This window comes from Candoia aspera, chromosome 1 (genome assembly GCF_035149785.1).
Source record: "Candoia aspera isolate rCanAsp1 chromosome 1, rCanAsp1.hap2, whole genome shotgun sequence".
Taxonomy (NCBI): Eukaryota; Metazoa; Chordata; class Lepidosauria; order Squamata; family Boidae; genus Candoia; species Candoia aspera.
This window is the reverse complement of record NC_086153.1, coordinates 96,414,576-96,435,908: the sequence shown is the minus strand read 5'-3', so window position 1 is coordinate 96,435,908 and position 21,333 is coordinate 96,414,576. Positions and strand designations below refer to the sequence as shown.

The 21,333-nt window shown below is 38.2% G+C and overlaps 1 protein-coding gene across 1 annotated transcript; it reads right to left on the bottom strand.

Moving 5' to 3' along the window:
- Positions 1 to 502: 502 nt before the first annotated feature.
- On the bottom strand, positions 503 to 20,876 carry KIAA0408 (KIAA0408 ortholog). Its single transcript, XM_063310258.1, has 6 exons — positions 20,654 to 20,876; positions 12,936 to 13,186; positions 10,218 to 10,526; positions 7,698 to 7,777; positions 5,796 to 7,056; positions 503 to 1,227 (listed from the first exon to the last, which is right to left on the bottom strand). The coding sequence occupies exons 2-6, from the start codon at positions 13,071 to 13,073 to the stop codon at positions 1,081 to 1,083; spliced, it is 1,935 nt and encodes a 644-aa protein (XP_063166328.1). The 5' UTR covers positions 13,074 to 13,186; positions 20,654 to 20,876; the 3' UTR covers positions 503 to 1,080.
- Between the last annotated feature and the right edge of the window lie 457 nt (positions 20,877 to 21,333).

Sequence of the window (21,333 nt, the reverse complement as noted above, 5' to 3'; positions counted from 1 at the left end):
ATATCAGGACATGGGACAGGTTGCACTGAAAGATCTGTGTCTCTTGGTAAGTTTAGCTTTGCTCTGAGTTGCTGAGTAGACATCTGCTTCATATCCTACTCCAGAGATTCTCGCTGCATATGCTTGGGCCCTGGGAGACACAGAACATTGGACTAGATGGGCATTTGCCATGATCCAGCAAGGCTCTTCTTATGTTGTTATCGGAGTCTAGTTTCTGAGCAATATAATATTGAATGAAATAAGAGAGTTATTCTTTTTAGAAATGCTTGTGCATTCAGAAAAGCTACTGCAGTTATAAATAGATGATTTGAAACTGGAAAAACTTTAGATTGAGCATTGTGATGTTTCACAAATGGAAGATTAAAAGGGAAACATGAAGCATGAATGAAGAACCAGTCCATTCAGCTTCTGTGACATCACTGCAAATAACTTTCCATCTGCATATGTTAGGTTTTTTTATATTAAATACTAGACATGTAAAGCCTATAAAAGATATACAGAATGTAAGTATTGGTATTGGCAGGAATTTATTTATTTATTTGTTTATTTATTTCAAACCTTGAAACAAATCTCAAACATGGGGAACTGCATGAATATATGTAGGCATATTGGTATGGCAATAATCTCTTCTACTTATACACTAAATGCTCTTGCTATTTCAACACATGCACCTAAAATGACATGACCATGCACACAGCATTTCTTCCTATTCTTTGTGGGGAAAGTCAGAATATACAGCACTAAATTTAAATTAAAAAACAGATTAAGGAGATGAACAGTGGCATGAAGTTCAAAGAAAAATTACTGAGCTGATATATATATATATATATATAAATATATACACATACACATTCAGGGAAAAAGGAATCCTTATCTAACTGATAAAACACTGAAGACAGTAAGAATGATCAAAGAATCCAAAGGGTTTGTTCAGCAAGTCAAAAAGATGGTTATTATTGACCAATGTAGAGTTGCATAGAACTGGTTCTGGTTGGGAACATGGAAAAGAGTGTTTTAAAAAGCATGGTACTTTCACATCATTTCTGAATCCACATGTAAGTTTAGACCCACTGAAATGCCTCAAGCGAGTTCGTTCAGAAGTGTTCTTCTCACTGCTGGTGGTGCTGACGGAGACCTGGAGGCCCATCTGGAAGGTAAGCGTCTGTTTGCCGGGCGAGCTGGCCGAGAGAACCCCTTCCCATTTGACTGCTTGGCTGCCACAGATACCTACAACACAAATGTGTCTGCTTGGGTTAAGACTGCTGAACAAAACCCTTCAAAAGCATCTAAGGAATCTGAAGAGAATGGCATCGTGAATGTGGTCAGCTTTACAACAGGTGGCCTCTAGCTATTAAAAGATCTGGAGAATGTATTATTTATTTACCATTTACATAGTAATGTACAGATGTAATGGCCAAAGAACTCTTGCATGTGCTAAAGAAATATGTGACATGTAAGTAAGACACAAAATGCCCAAGAGGTTTTAATTTAGAATGAAGGCACATTACTCCCTCTGTGCACAGCCACTGCTGGAAAGAGTCGGTACTTATTCAAGCGGGATGCAAAGTGAAGGGGCCATTTGATGACTCTGTTACCCACACAAGTCCACTGTCAGCCTGTACTCAGGCTCTTACAAGTGTAAACAAACTTTATTGCATCCTGCTGGAAAAAAAAGGTGAGTGAAAGATTAAATGGCAACTTGTCTGCACAAGACCAGTTAGGGTCTTTGAGGGCTTCCTGAAATGGCTTTTGCTAAATTTAAGCACCTGATGGATAAAAAGTCATGACAAGGTATGCATGTGCACAAACACTTACAGCCCTCTCCGCACATACAAACAGAGAGATGGAGTTTTATCTTGGCAGTTTGTAATCTCCCTTCAGACGGCATCAATTCAAATTATGCAAAAAAAGTCTACATCTGGCTTTACTTGGAGTTAAATCTGTATGTTATATGGAAATGTACATAATACTAGCTCAATTTTACTTTAAAAGATCTGCCTCAGGTAAGAATGTTAAGTACTATGTGTGTATTCTTAATCTGTTCCTCTCTTCCTCCCAAGGAAAAAATGCATGAGGTAGAATTTAGTGCAGATAAAAGGCTACAAACCTAACTGAGTAACAGTTCCTCCTATTCAACATTGGTTCATCCTAAAAAGCTAAGCTGGATCAGCCTTGGTCAACATTTGGATGGGAGACCACCAAAAAAAATAGCAGGATTGTAGGCTAGACTGGGAAGTTGAAAGTGGCCACGGCAAACCACTTCTTCATGTTGTTGCTATGATGTCACCAGAAGTCCAGCTTAGCTCGATGGGGATTTTTTTTTAAACGATTACACTCACATATTGCTTCTCTTTGTTTCTCAATCATCTCTTCCAGAATAATGTTTTAAGCCAAAAACGAACCATCAGAGACCATTAAACATGACTGTTTAGTTCAGCCTTTACTTTTTTTTCTAGCTAAAAGGCAGTATTGGCTCAAGGGTATATGGTACCCCTAGGTCACATTGATCGATGATGCCACCTTCCCCCAACGCAAAGATTTGCATTTTTAGAATAATTTGGAAGGACAGGCAGCATTGGCACCCCTTAAGTTTTGGCATCCTAAGCCAGTGCCTACTCAGCCTTTGTCTAAAGCTGGCCCTGCAATAGGTTTACATACTGAACATGCTGCTAATCCAGAAAGATTGTATTTATTTTCTTGAAGGTTCCAGATGTATATCAATGACAAGCTAGTCCTGGCATCACTAAATAACTGCACATGTATTACAAATGTAATTCACAAGCAGTTAAGAGATGTTTGTGTTTCTCCCCGTTTGTACCACCACCACCACCATCATCATCTTATAGAATATGACAAATCTAGTGTTTTCAACACAACTGAGCTGGCAGCTCCCTACCACGGAAGATCACATTTAGCTCTGGAGCTTAGCTTCTGGACAGGTTATATATCGGCAGCTTGACATAGTAAAGAAAACCAAAGGCACCCATCCATGTAACCAGAGCATCTTGTATCTTTTACACAAAACCCCTTTTTCCTAGGCTGAAGAGATTTTAAAGAAGAAATACAAATACTATACTCCTCATTATATTATGTACCCTAGTTATACCAAAGTGGTCATCTGGAAGCATTAGTGTTACTGGTCCTTTTTTGTCCTGTTTCTCAGGAGAAAACAGTAAAACCATACCATATCATTTGCTAACAATGTAAAAAATAAAAAAGATGTCACAGGACTTTATAACAGCATAAGTAAGATTAATCCTGGCCTTAATCAAGACCATGTTATCCTCTTGGAGTAACAGGGTAAATTTTACAGTTAAAATTAAAAACAACTAACTACTATTTCTTCAGTTGTGTTCCTACAGAACGGTAGGCCAGCATTCTTACTGGTCTGTAAAAAAGGGAGCAGGAACCTGGCTTTTGCTTACGTTCCAAAGAGTTGTCTGTAGTTATCAGCTGTGGAGGATCCCATGAGAACTTGAATAGCATGCAGTTGCATGCTGCTTGTGCCCTGAAGAATTCTGGCTTTGTTCTATGCATACTTTTTGCTTGCTGCCTAGATCCTCAACCAGAAGTACCAAAGATGCAGTCTGGAGGCTTCATCTGACTTGCCTGCATCCCTTCTGTGGCCCTCAGAGCTTATTTTTCTCCATTTGGGGGAGTCTGGGAGAGTTTTAAGGGGAAAATTTGGGTGCCATAGTCTTGCAGTTGTTTAAGGGACCCATTTCTTCCCTCAAAAAGTCCTGAAACCTGCTCCCAAAATAAACCTGCCCCCCACCCACTTTTAGAGCAAGCAAAGCAGAAGAAATTGTGCGCCTACACTTTAGGTTGTAGAAGATCATTCAAACAAGCCCAAAGAGTTGATTATGTATTAAATACAACTTTGTTCAATTTTAGGCATTCAGCTCTTTGGAAGAGGCAGTTCTGCCCCAAGAGGCTCCGTTTGCTCTGTTTCATATGAGCAAAGACCTCTGGGTTTATGCAGAATTGTGTTTTAGCACACACTTGTGCAATACTTCTTTTAACTTCTGCACTTCTCTCTGTACTGAGTATATTTTACGGTTGGGTTTAATCACTGTGACACCTCCTTAGAGGTATGTAGATATCAGGACTGCAAATTAAATAAATATTAAATAAAAATAAATATACAGCAGCAGAGGAAAAGAATATCTGTCAGTTGCCTGAATGGTTTGTCAACTCTTTTTCTCTTTGTACAGGAAGGAAACAATACTGAGTTTCTTCCCTTCATGACCTTTTACTTCATGATATCTAAGTTTTCCAAATGCTGCATTTACAGATACTTGACCTGGAATGCCAGTTCATTTATTTCTCTGTAATATTGGTTTGTTTATTACTATTATTTGTCCTTTTAGAACTCAGCTCACCACTAGGCCTTGGAGACCTTGGAAACTTAGCAGGAGAGCAGCATGGCTCTTTTATTAATGTTTTTATTACTTTATTGAATTAATGGTTATACTGTAAGATTGCTGAGAGTGGGACAATAGAGAAGTTATATTAAATATTACATTACTAATTGGAATACATTAACACTTCAGCCTAGTCCTGTAAGTTTACTCACAAGAAAAGACAGTATGTAGTTAAGTTGTCAACTTATTAAAGCTGAATACAGTATTTACAATATTCTTTCTCATTTACTTAAGGGTAAATATGTACTTGGACCTTTTTTTGTTTAACCATACACAAGACTGGACTTCGTATCCTTGTGTATTTGGCCTTGGTTGTGTCTGGTTCTGCTCTGTTCAACAACTCTGCTGTAGTTTTAAAGAATCCTGGTGCCAACCTTTGTACAGGAGTACTAATAAAGAAACCTGGTCAACATTTTTACCATGATTGTCTATGTAAAATGCATATGAAATACAAGTCTCTTGCATCCGATACTTAAGTTCTAACACCCAGCTACACAGTTTGCTATATGACCTTGACTTGGCCACTCTCGCAGCATGACCTCATAACACTGTGGTGAGGATATAATAAATAAGGTTTGGAGGGACTTCTGTTCATCTTCTACCCCTTCGTATTCATTGCTGTTTCCTCCTACCACTTTCCTGCTTAGATCTCTGCCTACCAGGCCACTTTCTCAACTCTCTTTTCTTCTCTGTCCACCATTATTTTTATTTCCATACTTTGTGAGTCCCAGCTGACTAACCGAAGGCACCCATCCTGGGTTTGAGTTGTAGTTTTATCTTTGCTTTCTATGAGTTTTTTATTTTGTTTCTGATATTGTTCTGATTTATGCTTTCTGTTTGTTTGAAGTTGCACGCTGCTTAGAGTTCTTTGGGATTGGGGGTGGTGGCGGTGTTATAAGTACTGTAAAATAAAATAAATGAAATAATCATGCTCACTCCCCTCCTATGCAGTTTAATGGTTAACAGGAAAGGATTCACCTTTCCTTTTCCTACATTTAAATCCAGGATGAGGAAATTGACACTCTACTCATTGAACATCAATTAGAGCTCAGACTTCTCACCTGATTCATTTACCACTCCAAGGATCTAAAGATAGTAGTCATGCCTGAATCTCTGCTTGACACCTTGCTAAGCAGGTGCTAAGCCATCAACCCTGGATATAAATTTGAGATGGGGGTGGAAGCAGAAGAAGATATGTGGCAACCAGCATCAGTCCCCATACTGCCACCAATCTCCATCACTGGAATTCAGATTTAGGACCTGAAGTCCAGTTCTAACAGCATCAGTGATATGTTTCAGAATTCTTGGGGAAGAACACACACAGCTTAAAGAAGCTAAAATAAATACACCAATATCATGTTCAAAGCATACCTCAGGAAATTTCTGCTTCTCTTTTCTATGCTTAGTATATAGTCCAATGTGTCTTACTGAATTCTTCTGCTGCTCCTGCTTCCCTTGGTCTATCTGGATTACTGGATAATGACCAATTTTTTTGCAGCTGACTTCAGTAAATTCAGTTTCAGACTGCACCTGTTTTTCATAGTTTTTCAGCAACTTCTCAACAACACCATAGTTGGACCTTGAGTCAGCTGATCGTGGACGACCAGACAAATTACTTGGCCTCCAGTCATGTTCATGAAGCATGTGCTGGTAGCCACTTAAAATTCCATTTAGTTGCTTTTGCTGCCCTTTTGTTTTGATATCTTTGCTGGGCCTGTTTGATTTTTCTTCCTTTTTTGAAGACAGCTTGGAATTCAAAACACAAGTTGACTCTTCATTTTGTGTCCTGCTGTTCAGACAGTCCTGCAGTCCACAGGGGGCCTTAGGAACTCCAGACGGTACTAACGGTGTTTGGTTCTGCAGCAAACATTTTTTACCTTTATCTGTATGAAATACAGTTCGGTTGAACTCATCAATTTTTGCTTCCAGTGTTTCATTGCGTTGAGTCTTTCCAGTTTCATATCCAGAATCATCCAGTGTGTCACATGCAGCAGTAAAAGGATTACTGGCACAACGTACACTGCTTTGAAATTTGGGATGCTGTTTTGTGGACACCATATTTCCATCAAAAGAGTACTTCTGGACAGCACGTGGGGAAGAGCCATTTTCAGGACCATTTCCAATTCGGCTTGCATCACAAGACAATGCACTGTGAAGAATTCCTGCTGGAAGTTTATGGTTGAGATACTGATCCTGATTTTCTGTAGGCCCATTAAGAGATTTCCATTCATCTGTCATTGCCAGTGGAGCAGCTGGATAAATTAATGGATTTCCATCTGGATGCTCCTGTGTTTTGCAGTTATTTCTATGCTCAGCATGTTTAGCTAATGCTTCGGAAACTTCTGCAAGAGAGCTTGTCAAATGCCGAGAGGTGCTTCTGGGGGGAACAGGAGGCGCTTCTTGTTTTTGCCATGGCAAAAAGCTGGTTTCCTCAACCCCAGAAAGAGCAGTAGATGGCATCTCCTTCAAACACCTGTTGGTGCTAATCAGGTTCTTTCTGTTATTTTGCTTTTCTGTCTCAGAGGGAACTGAAGCTAGTTGTGGGTTCTTGTAATGTGCAGGGCTTGTCTCTTGGGTAATCAGTGCATTCCCACTTTCAACAGATTCTCCAATGAAAGGAAACATTTTTTTTCTGTGTGGGCAAGAAAAATAGTTAAATAATAAATAAGTCCCATTGAAATAATCCGACTGCCTTAGTTATGGTCATAAATCCAGAGATTTCCCCCACCCCCGATATTAAAAAGGTACAATTAAAGATTTGATCTGTATTTCTAAAAATACCTTCCCTGCCACTCATAACAGCAGGAAGTCTTTCGGCAGTCCCTTGGTCACTTCTCTAGGAGGAACAGAATGCTCTTGGAAGGATATTAGGGCTGCGTTTGCATCCCATGCTTACCTTTCATTTATCTAATTATGGTTTACTTAATTAACTCAGCTGGCTTAGTAAGAACAGCTCTTTGAACCTGAACTAGCCCTGCTGATTGGGTTTGCACCACACTCTAACCAATCTAGCCTATATATTATAGAAATTTATTATCTTCCCACACACTCATATATATCTCCACACACTCATATATATCTCATATATATTTTTGTGGGATGAATATTTCTGCAAAAGTGCTAGGAGCTTTCAACTCAGGAAACTATTAATTTCAGACAGAAAGTATGACTTGGGGTGTCTTAATCTTCCTTTGCTAGAAAAGCAAATCTTTATGTATTTATGACCCTTTTCCCAATAAGTGTCTCATGTAACAAAAAGTCTAATCATTTTACCTTCTATGGTTGGCTTTCTTACGGATTTCTTCTTGATAGGTACACAAGTCTTCACTTACTTCAGCAAGTTCTTTAAGAGCCTTTAGAAATATGAATTGCAATATTTGAGTTTAATCCAGTTCCTATAGAACATGTAGAATAATTGTAAGCTCAATGGTGCATGTTCTAAGTTAGAGGAAACGCCTAACCTTTCTGAAATATAGGCCAGCAACTGCTGCTATTTAAATTATGGCTTTATTATATTTATGATTTTGTGCTACAATATTTTCTTGTGAACTACCTTGGTACTTTATTGTAGAAAGGCAGGATTTAAATTACTGAAATAAATCAGGAGTAGCTTTCTATAATTTTTGGGCATCTGCTCAGCAAAACAAATGGCATGAGATTTGGGGAATTATAATTCAAAATATATATTGGACATCATGTTACCAACCTTAAAATAAATGAGTAAAAGAAGCCAGCACACTTCATTTTGCAGTTTGCAAATCATGTGCTAACTTCTAGCTAGGAATTCTAGAGACTGTGATCCCAACACAGCAGGAGGACATATGATGGTGAAGACTCACACTATCACTGTTTACTCCTTCCACTGCTGTTGACTTCAAAGCACAGGGATCACCATGAGCCAGTGAGCACCAATTCTCCAGCACCAATTGGAGAATGCAAACAAACAGACAAACAAACAAATAAATAAAATGGTGCTCCAACTCCTCAACTGCCAAGTCTTGAAAATTAAAAATCTCCTTTCCCCTACTCTATGCAAAACATAAAATAAATGGTTTCTGCCCCTCCCCTAACTTGCTACAATAGGAAGTTATATGAGATTTTTTTTTAATCCATTCAATTGTGTCCTATTCTTGGAGACTGCCTGGACAAGTCCCTGCAGTTTTCTGGGCAAGGTTTTTTGGAAGTGGTTTGCCATTGCCTTCTTCCTAGGGTTGAGAGAGTGTGACTGGCCCACGGTCACCCAGCTGGCTTTGTGCCTCAGGCAGGACTAGAACTCACAGATATGAGATATGGTGGCTTGTTAAAAAAAAAAATCCAGACACACCCAATTCACCTTGCTGTCATCACTGAGCTGCACAGAAAAGCATCTGAATATATAACCTCTATTGACAGTTTGGCAACTAGGTGTACTTCCCAATACCTCTAACCATGGTTGCATGCTGTTATAATGGCTACAGAGAGGGAAATAAGTGCTGAACAATGGGTTTGTGAACACTTACATAACCCTACTACAGTGAAGTTCCAAGAACGCCATTTTAAAATGCAACTAGGACTGAAGCAGACTGTTTTGAACATTTGTAGATCTTCGCAAACTTTTTGCATGTGTGATAGCCCAGTTCTGTCAGTTTCCTCCTCCTTTCTTTAATACCATTCAAGCACAGGGTATTTTTCCCCTAAGCAACTGCTTTAAAATAAAATTGCTTACTTGAACCCAGGAACTAGGAAATAAGGGGAGGCAAGGATTTCTGTCCATAAGGGAATGGTTAGCCTGCAAACTCTTATCACTGAAAAAAAAAACCCAAAACCAGCTTTGTTCTGGTTTTAAATAAACTGGCACAAAGCCAGAAAAAAAAGAAGACTCACCATGAGAATCAAGCAAATATTATCTGATCAGACAGATTCAGAGCCAGTTTTGAACTGTCACAAAGTCGTTGTGCGGAGGTACCCTCTTCTCCCATTTCTTTTGAGACTTTTTTCCTTTTATGCATTAGCAGGATTTGGTAATGCATAATCATTAACATAATCATGATTACTGAAAATCCAGATCCTCTTGTTAATCAGGGTCTATAAATTAGATTTTTGCAGCATCACAGTGATGGAGTCTGGTTTACCTTAGCAATAGTTAAGGGCTGAGGGAGAAATTCCTTTGCATGTACAATTCCCAATTCATATTTCCTAAACAAATTTAGATTTTTTTTTAAAAAAGTGAATGTTTGTGTGGCGTTTCTTGCAATTCACAAATCAGTAGAGAAATGGGACAAAAGAATATAAGGTTAGAAAAATTAGAAACTAGGCATGCATTGGTAACTATGCAATCAAAAACTATGATTAATGCCATAAAGAAAATATTTTTGACAGAGCAGAAGGTGAAAGGTGAAGGACAAGCGTTCACAAGGCTGGTTCCAAATTGACAAACTCTGGTTTGTTAGAACCAGTATAATGACTGCATCAAGCCACCAACTGCTTAAGAAGTTCTATTAAAATAACAACAAACCAAGGAACGTACAGTAGAAAAGCACTGATTGACAGGTTATTGAAACCTCTGTATTTGGGGAAGATATTTTTGGTACAGAAGATCTAAATTCACATTCATATAGCTATAGTTAGCATGTTTTCACATTTATTTAGTTCCAGTCAGGACAGGCAGCTGACCTGCTCTTGTTACTTTCCAGCTGGTTTAGAATAGATGACCTAACCACATTAAGTAGTCAATAATAAAACTGTTGCAGTGTTACAAGTTGAAGCCTGGGCAACATTCAACCTCAGTGAGACAAGCATTATGAATTTACTCACAATATTGAGATCCTGAGTATAATTCTTTGTTGTTTTCAGGCCTACACAGTCTTCGGATTCCTTAGAGTTCTCAAAAGTGAGTTGTTCTTTTGCAAAAGTGTGGTTTCTCCTTTTGTTTCTCACACCCTTGCTTTCCTTTTCAGCTTTGCTGTGCAAACTCTCTTTATCTGGTGAACAACTGTTCAATCCTGGTGCCTCACTCCATTCCAAAGTGGGGGAACAAGATTGTTGCTCCACCTTGTTATGAATGGGCTTATTCTCAGAGATATTCATATTGTGTTCACGCCTTAATTTTACCTCCTGGTAAAGCTGAAAAAGAAACAAAACGTCTCTCACACATATGTGATCATACATATCTGATGAACAAAGTAGGTCATCAGTCTTCTGCGTCTGAAATCATTGATTGGCTGAAATATCTGGAGATTTTTCTTTTCTTTTAAGAAATAGCTATTAAACCAAGGGCTATAGCACATTTTCTTCTCATAGACTACAGAGAAAACCCCAAAACTCTTAAAAGTTTGGTTGTGTTTCAAACATACAGCATTGGAATGTGTGCTTTTTGCCAACTGGAATGAGTTAGGACCAGATTCCCACTATACCCCTAATACTGTATCAAATCAGCTCTCAAACTGAAGCATTTTTCAGTTAAGTTAGAATAATTACAGTGGCTCCATATGGGAATGAACGTGCTGAAATGGGACACAGTAATTTGGAAGAATGAATGAGGAGCACATGGTCATCCTTTGAAATCTCCACCCTGGTCTGAAAAGAGAACTTAATTCTAACCTGACTCCCCTTCAGTTCCACCCCTTCATCCAAAGTAGTTTACATATAAATAGGGTGACATCCATTAGAAATGCTGCTGCAATTCATAAAATGTCAGCATTTCCATGGATGAACAAAATATCCAATGGACGAAGCACCAGAACTATCATTACAGCAACAAACTTTATTGTGGATCTATGACATTCTTAAGAAACTCAGTAGGAGAGATGGACTAGAAGCCAATGCACCTCTAAATTTCTAGGCAGCAAATGTAACACTTAGGATGATAAAGCCATTATTTCAACAAGGTGCTTTATTATGAGAGCACAAGGAAAAATATGCTTGCTCTGGTGCCTGGATGGAACAGAAAGCTGGGAAAACAGAAGGCTGGTAAAAATGTGTGCTGAGTGATATAATTTTTTGATTTCATTTAATTTATATAGCTGCCCATCTCACTTTTACATCACTCTAGGAGGCTTTATATCTTGGCTATGACATGTTGGTTAATATAATCACTTTTCTGCTGAACATCATCAATAGTTATATAGCAGAGTTGACCCAGAATAAAAGTGTTGTGATCTTGTGTCACTTACTTCTACAGGCTAGGCACTTTTTTTACATGTTAATAAACAAATGGGTCATTGTTTATCTTTGGAACCAATGTCCATAAAAGTTACATCTATATTAGACTCAGGACTTAAACTATACCTATCAAAATCAATAGGTCTGAAGTTATGCTTTTTTAAAATTTTGGTCCCTTCAAGTTGTTGACTCCTGGCTCCTTCAAGTGTTGACTCCTGGTGACTGCCTGGACAAGTTCCTGCAGTTTTCAGATTTCAGAAGTGGTTTGCCATTGCCTTCTTCCCGGGGCTGAGAGAGAGTGACTGGCCCAAGGTCATCCAGCTGGCTTCATGTCTGAGGCAGGACTAGAGCTCACGGTCACCCGGTTTCTAGCCTGATGCCTTAACCACTACACCAAACTGGCTCTCTATACATCATTAATAAGTCCCATATATTTTAATCAGTCTATTCTTCTCATGAATAAATTCAGATCCCACCCTATGTCTAATTTTTCTAAGCAAAGCATGCACTGCTCCCGCTTTATATCTAAACCCAAACTTCCTTAGCTTTGAAGTCTGCTTTGTGATTAAACAATGAAAAAATGGGATGAAAATAATTAACATTTTATCTGTAAAAGATATACAAAACACATGGCATATTCTGCCAAGAACTGTCAACAATTTTGTATTTTTGATCAATTTCTATATAATAAAAAATTACTTTAAATGAACCTTACTAAGCACCAGTTTGTGCTTATCTGCTCCTCAGTTTTAAAGAATGTGGTTGACATGAAATACAGAATCATGTTTGGTTAAAATAATGTTGGGGATGTTGGTTATTAGCTCTGTTGCAACAAGTAGTCTTACAGAGTAAGATGCAATGGATTTACATAGAATAGGCAGTGAAGCCTTTTGAATTATAAAACCAGGTCAGAATAGAACAAACAGCCTAGAGAGATTACAAAACCTGTTCCATGGTGGATTTCATTACTGTAATGAAATTTCTTGTCAGGAATGCTCCAAAGTAAGATATAGTTAACATATGTCCTCATCTTCATTGTCCTGACTGTAATTCCTAAATGAAGCAGTCAGCAAAAAACACGACTGAGAATTTTGAAAACTACAACCTAGAAAATATTAGAAGCTTAATATCACAGTATCATCACCCAGCTTTAGAAAACAGTGGGCTGATAGCACTAACCAATCTGTTGCAATCTGTGAGTAATAAAAGAGTCCCTCTTTTGGGGGAGATGGGAGGTCATAAAATTTGAAAAATCAATCAATCAATCAATCAATCAATCAATCAATCCCTAAAGTCTTGTGTCTTTTTTAAAGACAGTATCACCATATTAGTTTGGGCATTATAGCTAACCTCTACGATAATTCACGATACCTCTTCAATTTTCTTCTGCATGACCTTCCACTGGCATTCCCATTCTTTCCTTTCACTGTCAAAACGTTCCAACAGTTCCATCTTCTCTTTACTCCAGTTCTTCTCAGTCACATGCTCTAGTTGGGTCTGAAGGTCCATAGTGTTTCTGGGCCAGTAGAGAAGGGGAGGTGTCTTCCTCTTTTCTCTTATGAGTTTCTCTTGGAAACGGGAATGATGAAATTAGAGCAAGCTTTATTCGTCTTGGGTTCCACCTTTTTTTTTTTGGTTAGAAGAACAGAGAAAAACAGGAAAAGGAACACTGAAAAACCTGAAGATACTATTCGCATTAAAGGTTAGTTACGGACTGTATTCTACCAATTCTGTTTGCTTGTTTATGTATGTATTTATAAGATATAGAATGCCAACCCTCTCACTATTGGTGATTCTGGGTAGTGTACAAAAGAAAAATTTAAAAATACAATAAAATACCAGAACAAAAAACCCAAGAGAATAAAAAACATAATCAATACACAGTTGAAGCTTGCGATAAAAAACACAAACACACATCACAGAACAGGATCCTATATTATCCCAGCCCAGTACATAGGAGAAAAGCTAGATCTTTATAGCTCTATTGAAGACCAACAGGGTTGGGACACGAGATGAAAAAGAAAAAAATTACAAAGCACTGTGTTGGAAATACATCTGTGAAAAGAGACAGATGTTGCTCTCCATAATTGTAACACACATTGTTTGTTTTTTGTAATGCAGCGGTTCTGTATGTTCATAAGAATTCTTTAGAAATCTACAAAAATGTTGGGAAAGCAGTGTCCAAAAGAGATTTTTTTAAATCATTATTTTGGAAAACCATACAAAGTTTGGAAAGCTGTTTTAAATGTAGCCTGTTTTTTATGTTTTTTAAAAAACATTTTATATTGTGTTTGTGTGTGCGCGTGTGTGTATGTGCATGCGCTGTGAACTGCCTAGAGTCATATCTTTGAGATGGGCAGCTATACAAATTGAAATAATAAATATAATACAATATTTTTAAAAGCGTAAGAGAAGATAGATAATCAAACAGTGTTTGCTCAACTCAATTACAAAAGAAGTGTGATTTTAAAAAGTAGTGAGAACATAGTAATGTGCAGAGAATGTGGTGATAATGAAAAAAAAAATTGATTATGATTATTTAAAATAATATCTAGAGCTATGATTAACTTTTTAATAGAAAATCATGCAGTACACTGAGACAGAAATAATCTCTGCAAAAGTATACATGTACCACCACTGTAAAAAATAAGCCTTTGGTCAATGCCCAAATCAATTAATATATTTTCACATTCTAGACTTTCAAAATGTTGGAATTGGATTTTTTTTTCTGCTTACTTTCATCACCTTTTTAAAAAAATGAAAGTATTTTTTTAAAACTATGCCAAATAAAGTATGTCGCCAGTCATCAAAATAATTATTCTATTGTTATATTATTAAGCAGCATCTTAAGAAGAAACAGGCATACACAAAAATGCAGGTTATATTCTTGCAAATAAGAAGCACATGTTCACAGGTTCATGATGATGAATCCTTCAAAATAACGTAAGGTTCCTAAAGATTGCTGAGCAACCTCTACTTTCTGTCAAGGACTTGACACTGAAACTAAGGCCTTCACAGCCTGGCAGAGCCTGGAATTCTCAAGACACTTGCCCACCACTATGTTCCAGATTGTTGACAAGACAGCCTACAATATAAAAATAGCATGTTTGCTAAGATGCTTTTACCCCGATACAGTTAATCTCTCTCCCCACCTCCAAACAAACATATATAGAAACATACACAATGTGTTCTACAACTGTAGTAAGCCAACTTCAGGGTTACACAGCCCCTCCTTCATCAAGTTTACCCACAGGTACTAAATATTTACAGCACAAGAGAAAAATCCCATTGGACACATTTATCTTAGCAATTTTGAAGTATCCTTTCCTTCTTAAGAATTTAGGAAGTTATCTGGCAAGGTGAGACAAAGCTCCTTTTCTTTGCAAATGTCTCATCAAGCTGCAGACATGAGCTGTTAAATGTAAATTGGCCAGTGAGGTTGCTGACCCATGTTCTATCTTCAATTTCTGTCCTACAATGAAGAGACTTGCAAGGTGTGATAGTATTTCCTTAGTTAGGATTTAATCCAAAATGTCCGAGCTTTATAAAAACATCTTAATCTCTATGGATGATGGCTTGCCAAATCCCCATCCACGCAGCAAGGAATGTGAATTCAATTCACAGGGTGGAGTCAGGATCACACCCACTGTCCCTGCCCAACCTGTGTACATACTATAGAATTTATACCCTAAGCTTCCAAGTGTGACTGGGTTTGTTCAAAAAGTCTACTGCAGACAGAAAGTTGGGCCAGTGAATGTATTTCTAATTCCCTACATTGGCCCATTCATTCTGCATGCCATATCACGTGAACAGGAATTAAGAAGGCCTAGATAGTTGTTACGAGGGAAAACCTAGTTTTCCTTCATCCTCATCAAGTTGATGGACATAACCCTTCTTGGCAGCCATGAATAATCCCAACTACAAAAATACTAACAGGTGCCAACAAAATCACCTGTAATTTCCTTTCAATCTGAAGTATTTTCTTTTTACTACCTGAAAAGTAAGGGCTAGTTGTCACAAAGGAGGACAAATCTGTGATAAGGCTGCATTATTGTATTTTGCAACTTCGGGTACTTTCTGTATCACTCAGGCTCTTCCATTTATACAGCTTCTCCTGACATTCTCACTGAAATGCTAGACCTATTTTATACAAGGTACATTCATTAATCTGAGCCAGCACTTCTCGTTTGATGCTAGAGACCAGCCATAATGACAGATAGATATAAGACTTTTATACCTTGGAGAAGCAAAGTAATAAAACAATCTCCCAAACTGACTGACGCAAGTTGCTCTGACAGGGGGGACTTGGAAGAAACAACACTCTGGATTTTTTTTTTTTTTACACTTTTGGGATTCCTGGCTTCTTCCCCAGCCAGTGTTAAAGAGCTTCATCATGGCAAAGCTTGCAAACTCCCAATTAGGTTCCTATCTTAGAATAAGAACCTAGGCTAGAAAATTTAACTTGAAGGTGTAACTGTTAACATTTTCTTTAACGTTAACATTATCACTCTGCCATGATATTTCATTTAGGCAAAATGATTTTCCATTTGTCTTGAATAACAAAAACATCTTTTGAAGCTGCTTCCATCAAAATTAATATTTAACTCAAGTGATTATTTCAGCAGTACTAGGTATACCCTATGTTTTATATACATTTTGGTTCTTTGTCTCATATTTGTCTCCTGTTATTTTCTCCCCTTTACAAAGCAAAACTAATCAATCAGTGAAATGCCAACCATCAGATCCAGGGATAGCTCCTACCATGAACAATTCAAGATATTTTTATATCAGTTAAACTCCCTATACTGCTTCTATAAAATGCAAAGACTAAGAAGTGGATTCAACTCTCCAGGGAACTGTAGCTCATTGTTCAGGGACTTGACATCTGGTTTGCAACTTAAGAAGGGATGAGGAAAGAACCAGCTTCTTCTATATAGTCTTCCTAGGATGCACCATTGTAGGAGGAGAACTCTGTTACTCTACAGAAGCCAAAAATCAAAAGGCGTCTAGTAGTACTTTAATTTTACTTCGTGAACTTTAGCTCAGTTCATTAGAGTGGCTAAACTGATACAGGATTTAGACTGGGATGAGGTAAGGGGGAGGGAAAGACAGGACGGTTATGCAGATGTAAATTACATGTGAGACACTGCACTTTCTCAGGCACTGGGTGGCAGGCCCATATTTGCATTCAAACAACCTCCTAATCCAAAGCAGATTTTCACAAGCAAAAAGAAACAACAGGACAATAATGCTAATACGGGAACCAGATCATGAAACAAACCCAGATATCTACTTTGCCCCCACATCTACATGAATAGCACCATCATAGGCCCCAACAAGTACACATTTAGGATTAAAAGCACCTTCACATGCTCTTCCTCCTATGTAACATAAGCGATCAACTTCCAGCAACCTGTATAAGACATATTTTGTGCATAAGAATTATTTTTTTTATCCGTTCAATCATGTCCAATTCTCAGAGACTGCCTGGACAAGTCCCTGCAGTTTTCTTGGCAAGGTTTTTCAGAAGTGGTTTGCCATTGCCTTCTTCCTAGGGCTGAGAGAAAGTGGCTGGTCCAAGGTCACCCAGTTGGCTTTGTTCCTAAGGACTAGAACTCACAGTCTCCCGGTTTCTAGCCTGATGCCTTAACCACTACCCCAAACTGATTCTCATGCATAAGAATTAATGGATGCAAATTTGACATCAATACTCAGAACAAGGACAAAGTAGTATCACTACATTTCAACTTCCCAGGATACTCTACTGCAGCTCTTAACATGACCGTTTTGGAAAAATGGGACTTTAACAGCATGACTAAGCAAGAGACTGCTGAACTCACATACACTGAAAGTTTTGGGCTATCTCAAAAGGTCTGAACAAACAAATGTTTTTAATACATTACAATTGTAAACTGATAAGGTAGTTTTAATCTGTGTCACATGTAACCTGTTATCGGCATAACCATGCTGTCTTCCTCTCCCCTCCCATTTCATCCCAACTGAAATTCTACCTCAGTTCAGCTACTCTGTATTTGTAGGTTTTTGGTTTTTTCTACTATGGTAGCATCTATCTTGTGGAATGCTTTCTTTTTGGTGCCACATTCTATCATTTCCACGGCTAGTAAAAAAAAAAAACTTTCATATATATTCTGGTCACTGGAAGGCATATATGATGAAGTTTTTGCAGCAGAACTGTCTTTGAACTTAATTCTTCTCAGAAAACTCCAGTCGACAGATTTCCCTCTGCAACCCTCAACATCTGTTCAAACTCTCTGAAACCTATTTGCAGAGAACTCAGTGGACAGAAAAGGGTGCAAAAATTCAGGATTAATAACCCCGTTAACCAAGGAATGTTTCTGTCTTCACCAGATCCAGTCCTTAAATCTATTAGTTTTTCCCCTTGAATTATTTTTCTTAGCAAGAAGGCAGAATGAAACTTTTTTTTCAAAAATGCAACTCACAAATACACTTTACCACTTCTCAAAATCAGGTGAGTTTAAATGGCAACATACCATTACCTATGCAATGCAGCCTTTAGCCCTTCATCTGAGGCTCTGGGTAGTGCAGTTTTTTTCCCTCTCCCAGCTTTGCTATGAAAGTTTGCCCAAACCAACTTGGGATCCAGGAATTTTGTTTGTTTATTCCTGTCTGGATAAATTCAAGACAGTTTTATTGAAAAGTAGAGTCACTGCAAGTAACAGAGCTGCTCCAACATCCCTATACTGCACAAAGGAAGACAAGAGAGGTTGATTATTTAAGCAAATTATCCTGGCTTCAAGGAGCAAGAAGCCAAGCAAAATGAAGCTTCTTCCACTTCTAGGGCCAAAGTTCTAGCTCAGCGCCAAGGACTGAAGTGACGATTGCTCAAAAACAAGTGGCTTAATGTTTCCACTGTTCTGAAAGCTCGTTTTCATTCCAAATGCCATCTGAAGATGATCATGTGTAACCATTTCAATATTTTTAATGAGTATCATTTGGTCTTGCTTTTTATTTTTATTTTTTTTAATGTACAGTGTTTGGAGGTTGCTACATTTGAGGAGATTTGTTCAGACAGCAGAAAAATTAGAAGGATCTCTCTGTTTGGTCCTCTGGATTGAATATCTTTCTAGCATACTGTATATGCCTGTATAAAGGGATCAGTAGAGAAGCTGGAGAAGAGAAAATACTGTTCAGTGTAGTAATTCAAGGAGGAGCAAAAACATTTACCAGTACCATACCTCAAATGTGGAAAGAAGGCATCTCCCTACCAAATGGATATTGATTTCTCTCTTGTTATGCACTCATTAACATGTGTGTTAAAAAGCAATAGAACTCAGAGCATTTCTAAAATTGCTTGGTTATTTAAATCAATCTCTGCAATGTACAATTGGTTTCTCACCAAGCTACATTTCAGAAAACCACACTGGAGGCAATCAACACGCAGTCAAATTCTGGAACAGCAATGCATTTCATGCAGCACAGAATGGAAACGACCAGAAGAGATCTGAAACTCACATAATTCAAGCACTTACCCTATGACAGCTTTTTACCCAGAGGGTCCTAGCAAATTAGCACGTATCAGCAGAGTTGACAGGTAATAAGGTTGTGGGGCCAGAATTCATAAAACCTGAATGCCAGTCCTTTTTCTGCCTGGATTCAGTCTGTGACAAGCCACTTCCTGAGCCTCAGATTCTCCTTGCTAAAACAGTGAGAAGAGTTGCCTTAATCCACTACTGTCTAATCCCAAAAAGCCTATAAGCCAATTCACAAATTATTCCATTTAAACCACTAGAAAACTTAAGCAAAGTGTTCCCAGTATTACCTGTAAGAGCAGCCTTTTCCAACAAAGGAATGTCCAGATAAATTAGACTACAACTCCCATCATTCTTAACCACACATCAGTGTGTGGCTGAGGATAAGGGGTCACAGTTCAATAAATCCAGAGGGCGTTAAGTTGTAGAACTCGCTGAAGCACCACACTGACTTCCTCTAGATTGCCTGCTTTGCTGTCTGTTCATATTACTGCTATCATATTTTGTTAACGGTTTCCTTGGGGACTGAACTTCAAGCTTGATATATACACAGTGAAATAGCCCATAGTCCCAAATGCTGAATCTTGTTTTATGGTGAATAAAATCCTTGCAGGTCCTTTGCTTCTTGCCTTATCTCTGTCAACCTTTTCTTCCTTCAGAGACTAGAATCAAATGTCTGTCCCCTTCATATATATACATAGGATCGTTGCAAGAAAAACTTAATCAATGTATCCTGACAAGCATAAATACATCAGGAGTATGGATACATGACTTCCGCATGTAAAAAATCAAGAATATGCCTGCAATCCAAAGTGATTTGTCCTGAGGAACAGCAGGGCATTTGTCCTTTTGCTGTACCAACACTTCAGTGTGTCCGAGACAAGGTCAGGACCTCAATCCTAATGCAAAGTTTCCAAGAACAAGATCAATGTCATCCGCATTGTTCATGAGTGCCTCTCCTTCTCCCTCCTCTCTCTTCACTGAGACATACAAGCTTTTCTTAAAAACACAATGTGAGATACCCTTTTACTGTCCTCTCTCCCCCCACACAAACACACACTGATCCAAACAGTTTGAAATACATACTCTCTGAAATATGGAAAGCAGCTACTAAAAATACAAGGCAGTGACATCAGCTAAGGAGGTGTTATATTTTAATGGAGATGAACAAAATGGGAGATCCAAGACGGCTATCAGATAAACAGGGTCTTCTTTTGATTTATAAGCAACTGCCATTCAGCTCTGCCAGATTTTGAGCTAACAATGCAAAACAATGACTTCTGATCACTACAGCAACAAGCTTCTCTACCATTGTGCATACGTGTCCAAGAAACTTTCCTGCTGAGAAACCTGAAAGCCCATTTGAAACTAAGCTATCATTATCGAGCTTAATCGTTTCCTAAACATGTCAATTTGTTACAGTTACTGCCTCTATTCAAATGCAGAAGAACTAGACAGATGCAGAAATGACCTCTTGGGCATTGCATTCACATTCCTACTTCTTTTGAAAATATTCCAACTGTTCTTAATGAAGGAACTGTTATGGGGGGTGGAATGAAAAGCAAATGATAAACCTACCCTTTGCAGTGGAAGAATCCCTTCTGTCCAAGTGAAACCAGCAGTGAAAAGAGCAAGGTGAGAAAAGGCTTTCCAGTTCTGAAAACAATGACCCTTCAAAGAGAGACGAAGCATCAGCTTCTCTATCAGGAGAAAGTCCTTAGAGCAATAGTAGATCAACTTCGCAATTTTCTGCAAACTGACAAACAGTTCCGCTTAGCATCATCCCAGCAGCTGGTTTCCACGTGACGTCAGCACTCAGAGGTTGGTTTTAAAAGCTCTTCCAATCCCAAGTCCTGTAACCTTAGATCTTCTCATATTTTACATAAACAACTCCATGTCCAGGACATTTTTAGGTTTTATAGTGGAGCCCAGTTCTTAACCATGCCAAAGCAGCCAGTGTAAATATAAGAGTTATGACAATAGACAGTTTTAGATTTCTTCTATAAAATACACTTGCCTTTTTCTAATGGCATGCTATAACATGTATATATAATTTTAATATGCTTTGTTGAATCAACCTGCATAAATGCTGCTGCTGCTGCTGCTGCTTTTCCAATTGAAAAGAACATTGCCAAATATTATCAAATTCTGGCTGACAGAAAGATTAGTTTTAAATGAAAATCAAGCCTAGCTTTCTTCCTACCGCCTATGCAGAATGAATTCTATGTATGCCTGTCTTTAAAGGCAATTCTGCAGCT